This window comes from Symsagittifera roscoffensis, chromosome 4 (assembly GCF_963678635.1).
Source record: "Symsagittifera roscoffensis chromosome 4, txSymRosc1.1, whole genome shotgun sequence".
Taxonomy (NCBI): Eukaryota; Metazoa; Xenacoelomorpha; order Acoela; family Convolutidae; genus Symsagittifera; species Symsagittifera roscoffensis.
In genome coordinates this window covers 54746230-54757890 of record NC_087065.1, presented here as the reverse complement: position 1 = coordinate 54757890, position 11661 = coordinate 54746230, and the positions used below count along the sequence as shown (strand labels likewise).

General features: G+C 33.3%; 1 protein-coding gene across 1 annotated transcript in view; it reads right to left on the bottom strand.

Annotated features, from left to right (window-relative positions):
* Positions 1 to 771: 771 nt before the first annotated feature.
* The window catches only part of LOC134843551 (neo-calmodulin-like), a 28684-nt gene continuing 17794 nt past the window's right edge, over positions 772 to 11661 (bottom strand). The window contains exons 2-4 of the mRNA XM_063859667.1: positions 5448 to 5671; positions 1732 to 1867; positions 772 to 1167 (exon numbers count right to left, since the gene is read on the bottom strand). Of these exons, the coding sequence (XP_063715737.1) occupies positions 978 to 1167; positions 1732 to 1867; positions 5448 to 5671 (550 nt within the window). The 3' untranslated portion in view covers positions 772 to 977. The remainder of the gene's footprint in view (positions 1168 to 1731; positions 1868 to 5447; positions 5672 to 11661) is intronic.

Genomic DNA, 11661 nt, shown 5'->3' with positions numbered 1-11661 from the left:
AAATTGAATCAATCAACGTGAAACTTTTTTGTTCCGACCATTGTTTTAGTTTTTTATTCTTTTTTTTTCACTCAAAGTCAGGTACCACAAATAATTAAGTGGACTGGAATGAGTGATATATATGAGATTAAAGCCTTTACATTCGTGATTCGAGCCACATCAAGAAATTTCAAAAAGTTTTCCCAGTGTCGAGAAAAACCGGTTCGAAATTTTCGAGCTTTCTTCTCAATTCGAGCGAATAAGGCATGCGAGCAGTCTTAAACTCTTATAATAGCTGAATTTAAATTGTAAAGTTTAGTTTTATTTGAGTAGAGTTTGCTTACTTTCAGTATTTTATCGCCTTTTGCGAAACAAAGTTTTCATAAATTCAAAAAAAACTGAAAAAACTTGAAGATTATTTCGAGACTTTTTTTAAATTTTTTTTTCGTGTTTCTAACACTTTGTATTCGGAAACTCTTCATAAAAAGACTTATTAGGTTTTTTTAATTATAAAAGTTTCGAAAAATGAACTCAAGCCACAAACCAACCTAAATCATTTGCAATTGCCATTCATATGCTAGTCGCTTCAAACTATCACCACATTAAATAGCTCAAACGCCATGACAAAATCCCTGTGCTCTAGAAAAATAATATTTGAGAAACAGCTTATTTTATTTTTTTCTGAGTAGATTTCGGAAGGAATAAGCTATAAACAAGTATATGACTTCCCAGGTAAGTTTCTGTAGCTGATTTTTATATGACTGCAAAAGTTTTTAACCTGAATACTGTCAATTAAAAACTATATTTAATTCTAGTTCCAAATGACTCAACTGAAACAAAAAACTAACAAATATCCTTTTTAAACTGCTGAAACTTGCTTCAATGTTTTTGACTCTATTTTATATCAGTTTTTGGTTTTTACCCTATTAGTTTTCGAATTGATAATGTTAATTTCTTTTATCATTTTGTGATGTTGTTGATGTTAATTTTCCTCTCTTTCACTTGATGTTGGTGGCAAATGTGGTCTGTAATCTTCCCGTGTTTGATGACGCATTGCTACTGTGCCCGAGGAGAAGTTCCGCGAACTCTGCGAAGTCCACTTTGCCGTCCCTGTTGACGTCTGCCATGTCCATCATGAACTCAATCTCTTCGTCTGTCATTTTCTCCCCAAATGTCTTCAAAATTGACCTGAAAAGATACCATTTCACGTCTCGTAATCAACGGGGTTATTATCATGGCAGAAATTCCGATTGCTAGAAAATTTTCTAATCACGCAATGACTGTTAAACATTTTCGAACTCACTGATTTTCAATCTAATTTGCTTCACATATTTTCGCTCATTCAGCCTTACTGCCATCATAAAACGCATTCAAGAAGTTGGTGATGAATAATCGCCCATTACTTATAAAGTAATTAAAAAAACGCAAGTAATTTCTAATCAAAGGTAGCGCAGTATTCAGCGAACAACTACACAAACGTTATTAACTTCTCAAAGTATACATATGAAATCTACAAGAATGTGAAACACATGTGACACTGCTACATTTGCTGACGCGAATGAAGAAATAAAGTTTTACATGAGAAGTTGCTCAGCGCGGGAGTTTTTGGGTAACAGGAGATACCAGCTAGAAACGGGAAGTCTATTTCTCTAGTACAATCAGCGTGTTATTCACAACGGTAAATGATACTCACAAAAAACTGCCGCTTATTTTATTATGAAAAATAGCGTCTCAATTACTCGTGACACTCACTTGAGGTCGTATAAATTGAGGTAACTTTTGCCCTCTTTGTCCAGGGTCTTAAAGGCGGCAACAAGGGATTCAGGAGTGTCAGGAGGGATGCGGTTGCACAGCCTTGAAAACTCATCGAATGAAAGCTTCTGGTCATCTGAAACAGTACTTTTGATAATATAATTAATAACTGATATCTCTGCTTGTAGAAAGTAATTTTCTCCGAATTCTCTGTTATGTTCAATTTTTAGTTGCATTATTTGTTGTGCCCCGCATTGGAGTTTCATGGATACTACAATGCAAAAAAAATCGTTTGCACGTTTTTGTTGTTTGAGGGCGTTATTGGAATCAATTATATTGCATGATACTACTTTAGACCACAAAAATATTTTATGAATGATCGCAATTTTAGGAAATGAATCGAATATCCTGGACTTCTCCTGACTGGACTCTTTTGCTATTCGTGGCATCTTATCAAACGTAAGCTTACTTTCGCTTGTCCGTAAACCCGCTTGCCCGTATTCCAGTTCTTGTACTTGGTGCAAGTTTTGTCAATTTGGTCACTTTTTAGGAAAACACATGCACTTCACATTTTATCATTTTGAATCCCTAGTATCAACGCATTCAAAATATTAAAGGTTCACTGGATACTGATGATGACAATTCATGATATGGAGTTGGCTTGCTTTTTTCCGACTTTCGAAGAAAGTGGCGGAATTATTTGTTCGCGGGGGTGGTGTTTTTTTCTCCGGACCATTTCGAGCTTGTTGATATCATCCGACAGGTAATGTCGTCCTTTTGCATATTTATGGGGGTTTAAAGATTGCTAATTTGACCAATTTGTGATATATATCTTCTGCTATTGACGCGTAAGCGGAGTTTGAAATGAGGCATGCTATTCCAAATCTTTCCAAATTGAAATGACGCATGCTATTTGATCTATTTACTACTTACTACTTTGCTACATATATCACTTATGGCTTTACTTTACTTAAGCGTGAGGGGGGATAGTTTCAAAAATAAATTCAGAAAAATTTGATCAAAATTTTCAAACTGAACACCACTGCATAGACGTTAAAAGTAGTCTTAACATTCAGTTTTTCGCCCTGATACAAGAAATCTTGCTTAATCTTTCGAAATGAAGCTAAGTTAATTTATTCAATTGGTTAGTTTGTTCCTCGTTTTCATAGTTTGTGTTTCTGTAGTTATCTTTTCTTGCAGCTATGAGTGATTTCAAAAAACCATTTGACACAATTGGTACTGGACATTATTTTGTCTCCACGACAATTTCATTTTTGTAACTAGCCATTTTTGAAGCGAATTTTTGTATTTATATATATGTTCACGCTGTCCAGAGTGGGTTTGAAACCAAAATAAGCAAACGGTAAAAGAACATTTGCAAAAATCAGAATCGATGAAATGAATTATGGAAAATTATCAATGTGCTACAAAGTCGGCAGAGCACAAACATAATTAAGAAATCGAATGAGTTAAACAAAACTCGTTATTGTTATTTGAAACCCACAAAAATTTTGGTCATGTAAGTTGGCGCTGACTCACTTTTCGCCCGAAGGTGCTATCTGCCGGTGTTAAAATTGGAACAGTGGGTGGGCTGTGCCGTAAAAACACCGGCAGAACGCAGCCAAGAAATGCATTTATATTAAGAAATGCATTTATACGTTGTAATGCTCAAAATGTTGCGTTTTATAACACGTAGAAGCGGCGAGTTAAATAAACCTAAGTTAATTTGAAGTAACTTGGTGTTAAAAAATAAAATAAGACGCTAAAACCGAACACTTTGTGTTTTATACAGAATGAGGAGTTTCAGGATGTCAATTTTTCTAAACAGTTTTGTCCATTTTTTCCATCCTTTTGATTTTGTGAGATTTTTGGAAGCAAAAACCCTTTCTTTGGTTTTAAGAGGCAACCGGAACCTCCTCGCTCTGATATACGATCAATTTTGTTGTTCTGACTTTCAAAACGTTTGAGGAGTATATGTGCTTGTTTTGGTTCATACCAATTTCAAAAGAGCATTTGTTTGTGGGGAATGCTTTCACGGTTTTCATTGTCCCAAAGGGGGTGGGTCTTGACCGCTTTGCTTACTTGACACTATAGTCGCATTGCAACAAGTAGTATACATAAATTATTCGATGCTAAAATTGTCACGCGAATTGTTTATGCGTAAAAAACACCGCATTACAAAATCGTTCAAAATTGAATTGAGGCAACCTAATTGGTCGTAATATCTCCGAAAACGACTCAAACCTTAGAAGTTAATTTTTGATTTTATCATCTCAAAATTGTGAATTTGACTTGAATCCAAGTATTTTGAATTCAAGCATCTGTTCTGATATACGAGCAGTCTTGTTCCGTGTTTTTGCTAATTTATGTCAACCAGTTTCAGAAAAAAATTGAAGATGAATGTTCTTGTAAGGCGTCGTTCCTTGACTTAAACAATTAGTTATAAAATTGAACAAGACTGCTCGTATCATGGCGAAGCCCTGAATGTTTTGACTGCCTTTTAAGGTCTATGGAGCAAAATATAACATGGAAAAATTAAATGAAATAGAAAAAAAATTTAAAAAAAAAATTAGTTTTTTTTTTGAAAATCATCCCCAACACGCCATATAAAGTACAAAGTGATTGATTTCGTTCCTAGGAACATATCAATCATGGAAAATAAGCTTCCTTGAACCAACTTGGAACGATTTCTAAGGCGGATTAAATCTCCTCTTACGCGTTAATAGCTTGAAATATATCGCGTGTTAATTGTCCAAAATTGGCCAAAACGGCAATCTTTAAACCCCCATAACTTTACAAAAAATGATCACAGGTAAAATATCTTTTAGAACTTAAGCTCAGTGCAACAATAGCTTTTGAATGATATAAAGAAATTCCGTCAAAAATGGCTAGTTAAAAAGTCGAAATTTATCTGAAGAAAAAAACCCACCCCGAGCACAAATATTCAGTTACTTTCGTTACGAAAGTCGGAACAATAATTAGTTTCAGATAAAATTAGGTTTTAATTAGATGAGCTGAAATTCTAATTAAGATACTAGGTTTTTTATATGCGCCATAAATTTGAATTAATTGATTAACTTCAAAAATATAAGAGTTTCCTGAAAATCTGTTATCTTTTTTATCAAGCTTTCTTCTATGCTTTTGAAGCTTAGTTATTCGGCCACAAAAGTTTCATCTGTTCATTTGATTCTCATATTAGTTATCAAAACTTTTGGAAACTATTGTATATTGGAAAGCTTAGGAAAAGCTATTTATGTTTTTAACCATACTAACTTTATTTTCAAGCCACGGATAAAAAAAAATACAAGCGTCCTTGCCAAAAAACACTAATCAGTTCTTCATCGTTGCATAGATCAAGATCTCTTAGTAAATGCAAATAACCCGCTAATTTCGATTCATTAATTTTGAAAACTTTTACAAGTAATTTTTTGTCAAATTGACAGAACTTGTTAAAACTTTCTATTAGTATAAAATGTTATTGGTCTTCTATTTTTTAGTGATGATTTTATTGTGAGCTGGATGTCAAATAACCTTAGTGTAAAGTTTTCCGAGGTTACTTTTTGCAAGCCAAAACAAATGGAGCGGCCTTGATGTTTGGAACGCGACATGAAATATCTGTGCGAGCTATACATTTCGAATACCAAAAACAAAATTCACCCTGAAAAAATTGTCATATTCATAGTTATTATTAGCTCAAAGTTTTTGTTTGTACTAACTATTTCCGTCGTACTGCTCAAAAATCTGCTTCATTTCACTCATTTTCGGGTTCAGTCCCTGCATCTGCATGGCTTTCCTCAGCTCCTTCAAACTGATGCTGCCGTCTCTGTTGACGTCGAACATCTCAAACACCTCCATCAGGTAGTCATCCCCTCCGCCTTGTGGACCTGGCCTTGACTTTTTTCTCTGTTTCATCTCCTGATCTCTTTGGTTAGTTATTTCCCTGTGGAAATTTGATTTGATTAGACGCAGCAGATATACATGCATCAGGCATCATAAAAGCATGGCGAAAAACGCTTCGACTCAAAAAACATTCGGTCGAAAATCCCTCGACTTACGCACAATGCTCTCCATATTTTCATATTTATCCTCAGAAGAGTTTTCTGTGCCATTTCTGTGGATGCAAAAGTTTTTTCTGGAAAATGTTTACTTAGGCATAGATGCATTTTTGAACTACAAAAAATAAATAAAAAAACAAGGAAAGTCGGTTACTGTGCAAACAGCACAGAATGTTCCGACCAGTCATAAAAATTAGTCCAATCATTAGTCTTAATTTTTCGGCTTGGTGTGATAAAAGAATCTGATCAAAAAAGTAAAACTTGTGCATTTTAGTCAGTCAGTGCAAGTTATGCAGATTGGAAAACAGTTTTTGAAGACAAATAACAAGAAAAATTTAAAAAAAAAACAAAAAAAAACATTCATGTTTTAATAATTTTTCAAAACTTTTTTCCCAAATGCTATAAATTTTCGATTCCTAAGATGAAGTTTAAAACTCCAGAAACTAAATTCATTAGAAAAAACTAATTTTTCAAGGTTCAATTTAAGCATAAATAAGCTAATGTAAGCCTGATCACCCGCTCGAAATTAGACGGAAAGTTAAAAATTTCAAGCCGATTTTTCTCAACACCGGGAAAAATTTTTCAATTTTTCGATGTCGTTCGAATCACGACTGAAAAAAAAATTGATTTGATATATCACTCAACCTAGTCCGATGATTATTTCTGGTAGTTGATATTGGCGTGGTAAACAAAAAAAACCTGCTCGCTTGCTTTAATCGTTCAAATTAAGACCAGAAATTAATAATTTCAAACCGGTCTTTCTCGACACTAGAAAATCTTTTCGGAAAGTTCTTACTGTGGTTCGATTTCGAATTGCGACTGAAAAGGTTTTTATATGATATCTCACTCAACCCAGTCCGCAGATTATTTGTGGTACCTGATTTTGCAAGGAAAACAAAAAGAAAAAACTGAAACCCAGCCGAATACAAAGTTCCTACTCACTTTCAATGGTCGGAACAAAAATTTTCCCCTCTAATTTTGAAGTTTCAATTTGATTCGTATGCTTATCAACCAATTTTTATCTTTACAAAAATTCAAAAATAATACAACTGTTTCTTTAAAAACTATTATCCATTATTCACAAAGTATGATTTTTTTATTCTATGGTTTTTAAGTTCTTGATAATGAGATTTATCAGTTTCAAAGAACTAAAAATCGCTAGTCATACACATTTTTAATAAAAATTACAGGTAATAGGAACATTGCTTAAATGGATTTCATGTAAGTATTTGTAAGCTACACCTTTTTAGATAAAGGGGTTCAACACGGAAGCAGAGATGGTTTTATTTAGATTGAAAAAAAAAACATTCAGGGAAGCGCAACCCGGGTTGACCAAATGCTGGTCATACAATTTTCATTAATGGAATAAAAGATTTGTATACAAATTCGTACTTTTCCATAGAAGCAAAAATGTCTGAAGTTAGGACGACCAGCCTTTTTTCCATTAATGGAATAGTATGACATGCATTTTTCCATTAATGGAATTTAATGACAAGCATTTACTCCTTAGATTGAAACTAATAAATGTCAGTTCAGGTCAGTATCTTACAGATGAAAGATGAAAAATGCCCGGACAGAAAAAAAATTTGTTCTAACACACAAAAAATTGAGTTTCCTAGACGTATTAGGATGATGGATTTTATGAATAGTTTCGTGGGAAATAGCAAAACCAAGCCCTGAAAACCCAGTGGCACAAAGGTAACAGTTTTCAAGTGCAGTAATTTTTGCAAACTTAAGCTGTTTACTGTAGCTGTTTACTGAGTATAAAACTGAAATCATCAAGTTACTTGACGACTCTTCGAATGCACTTCAAATACTTGATTCTTGCCGGCTTTCTTTTATACAAAAACTCCAAGTTGTTGCATTTTTGGACGCAACATAAAACTTTGAAGCGAGCCCCCTTTTTCTATTTTACTGAAAAGGGTTATACAGGTATCATATGTAGAAAACTTCTTATCATATAATTTTTATAAGCAGAAAAAGCTATTCGGAGAATTGTCATACAACTTTCGGTGAGTATGGAATGATATGCAAATGGATTGTTCGCGTTTTTCCAAACTCACTTGACTCAATCAAAAAATTGTCAACAATTTCTGAAAACTGGAACCTGATCTAAACTATATTTTATGATTGGATAAATTAAATGTTTTACCAATGTAAAGTATTTAATATTAACCAATCATGATCCATCTAACTAACAACCCACTTATTTGTAAGTGCTGAAGTTACTTGTAATTTCAGCACCAGAGAGATTTGAATTTAACTTAGAAATTAGTTGGACTCTCCCGAGCACTTCAGCAGCCGCAATAAACCAGTATACCCTAGATCTATTGAGCCTAGCAGAGACTAGTTAAACAACCTGAGACTAGATAGTATAAGAGTAAGATTAGGATCGGTATTAGACTAAGAAGTTGCACGAATCTATCCGGCCGAAAATAAGATAGCGTGACGAGCAGACGGTGTACCCTATCCGAAATTACTCTATGAGTTACACTCCAGTCCTAACTCATCTGGTGCGACCATAAGTCTCGAACAAGACCTTACTAGATTAGAATTAACCAAAAATAGATTAGAAATTAGACAAAAACATTTACAAAATGTTATACGACAATAATTTAATTGAAATGTCTCTCCGACTCAATAGATCAGAGCCAATATTCCGAACCATAACAGAACTACCCGGAATTGGAAGAAGACCTCGAACCAAAGACGACATACGACAAAGTAGAAACTTGCCGTATAGTTATATGATAGTTCGGCAAAAGCCAGAACAAACTTTTATATTTCGAATACTACTTGCAATGAATTTAGATTTCCATTTGCAAACATAAAACCTTGAAGTTACTCTTCAAAATCATTTCAGGCGCTAAACAAAATTAATATTATACAATAACGATTGATAAAAAGATCTAAGATCGTTTTCCTAAAACTCTGCAGTAATATACAAAACATGTTTGAAAAATATTTATTGGAAAATAAAAATAAAAATTAGTAGCATGACAATAAATGGTTAGTAATCATAAATCATCCTGTTGTTCCAGCTTCATCACCTAAAACATAACAGCAATCATCAACTCACTAACATCATAAAACACTAAATCTTTCCTTTACACAAATTTAAAACTTTATTAAAACTTAAAGTCACTTAATTTTAAAACCAGATCATCAAGGCTTATCCTTGGATCTTAAATCATTTTCTACTTAATTAAATTTCAAATTTGATCATCAAGGCTTATCCTTGGATCAAACAGAACAACTTTGTTCTCCCCCACCCACTTAATTAGTGTCTAACGACCTCAAACGTCGATTCACTACCCAACCCTTTCTAAAGACCTAAGACTAATAGAAATTTTTAAACAAAACTAATCATTCAAATTAGGATAAATAGTGAAGAACTTCGGTTATTCATCCTTCACTTGACCCCCCCTCTTACCAGACCCAGGATAAATCTTAGACTTAGTAAGTTTAAAATAGTATCTAACGAACTACTCGCGTTCTAATTATACCTGAACCTTGTGGATCGATTTACTATTCTCCAACCCTTGAACACAATCACTACCCCTAAGTAAGATTAAGTAAGTTAACACCTTAGCTTATACTAGTCACGAGAAAGTAAAAATCATTCTTCGGAATCGATATACTTTTCTCTCCAACCCTGAACAAATAGACCCAGGCTAAGCTAACCAAAAAATCGTAAGAACTAACAGTTTAGGAAAATAGAAATCATTTAACAACCTTTGCATCCGTCATTCTAAACCTTATGTCATTTAAAAACCTAGGAAATAAACAAACAATCATTTTACACAATTGTGAAATAGATAACAAAAAATACGACCTTGTAATCACACCTCATACACAAACAGTTGGATACATTCGAACAAAACGACAAACACTAAAGAGGAAAATAATAACAAAACAAAGACAAATAACACGAAAAAGATTTTCAAAAAATCGAAACGCATTTTCAGAATCAGAAACCAACAGTTTAGACGAACTTTACAAACTAAAAGAATCAATAGATAAAAATTACCCACTTCACGATCAATTATATTTTTCTGACTCAGAAACAACTTCAAATTCATCACAAAGAGGAAAAAGAAGAATAAAAAAACAGTACAAACACAAACCAGTACATCTATACAATTGGAATCAACCAATTCGACACATTAATAATTACATATTAACAGTCATCGAAAGAAAAAATGAGCTCAACGCACACTCCAGGTGAAGAAACTCCAGATGATGATGAAATCTTTCCTTTTATAGTAGATGCAGATACCGATAGAGGACAACACATATTTTGTCAAAATTTACTCGTAAATTTATTTGAACCCGGAATTAGTCCATGTAAAACAGAGTTCCCCGATGTAAAAATCAAAAGACAAATCATAGATCACTATCTAAAAGATATATGCAACATAACACAACAGTATGGAATCTACTCTATAGAATTCACTTCCCCAAACCATAATAATAGAACATATACTATTCAAACAGACGATCTTGATTTAGAATTTTCAAAAGTTTTTTCAGAATATATAAAAAGCATCCAATACCATAACTCACAAAGAGCAAACTCCATTTTCACCAATGAAGTTTTCGCAATAATATATAGTTATATTTCGATATTAGAAAATGAACTACCATTAACAAATGTCTCACCGACAGAAACATCTAAACATTTAAGAGTACGACATGAAATCACACTACTCTCTAGTTATTTAAACATCATTAAAGAAAATTTCACGAAAGACGACGTTTCACAACATACCAAACACGATTTACAAAAAATCTTGGCATGGTTCATAATAGATTATTTCACACATAATATTGATTTAATTGCACAAGCAAGAAAAAATTTTAGACCCCAAAACTCGAACGATGATACCGCTATCACAGAACAATCAGATTATGTTTGGGACCCCGAATGGTCTCATCCCGCATTTATAAGCTTCCCACAATCAATCTCAAGTCAAGCAATAAGTACGATATCTTACATAAGAGATTATGTAAAAGTAATACCATTAACCATTGATGCAACACCATTAAACTATAATACATTTTTACCCGATACACAAAATAATAGTTTAAACTCTACAGTCATACACAACGAAAACCTCAATGGAACTAGGAATCTTACTCAACAAGATATCCAGACACCATCACACTTCATAAATGAAGAAATTGTACACACAACAACTACACAACAAAGTATTTCACCAATACGCCCAAATTTAACAACACCAAGAAATACAAATCCTTCACAAACACAGGTAACCTTACAATCAACCGTTAAACCTTCGGTTGCCCCTAAATATTCACATATGAATTACCAAACATACAGACCCATGACAATACCATCAAAAACACGCAAAACATTCACTAGAAACAACTTTGCAGACCATAATTATAATTATACACATCCATCAAAAACATATAATCAACCACAAAGAAATTTTAACCAATATACAAGATCTCGAAATTGGGATAACCCAATGACCCAACCTAATTCAACAAATTTCCAAACAAATCCTCCACGGGATCATAGTGAAAATTACCCATTTTTTCAACAAAATAAAAATAAAAAACAGACATCTTATCAAATGGATTATTTATCCTCAGATGATGATTTCTTACAACCAGATATATTTGCACAAAATACTCAAGAATATCGTAGACAAGGAATACAGAAAACACGTACAAATCATAGGAATTTATCTCCACAACCGATAGATGCACAATATCAACAACCAATTCAACAACAAAATCCAATTAATACACAATCTTTTCAACCAATTCAACAACAAAATCCAATGACTGCACACTCGTATCAACCATCACAAATGCAAAATGAAATACCACTCCCATATTATCT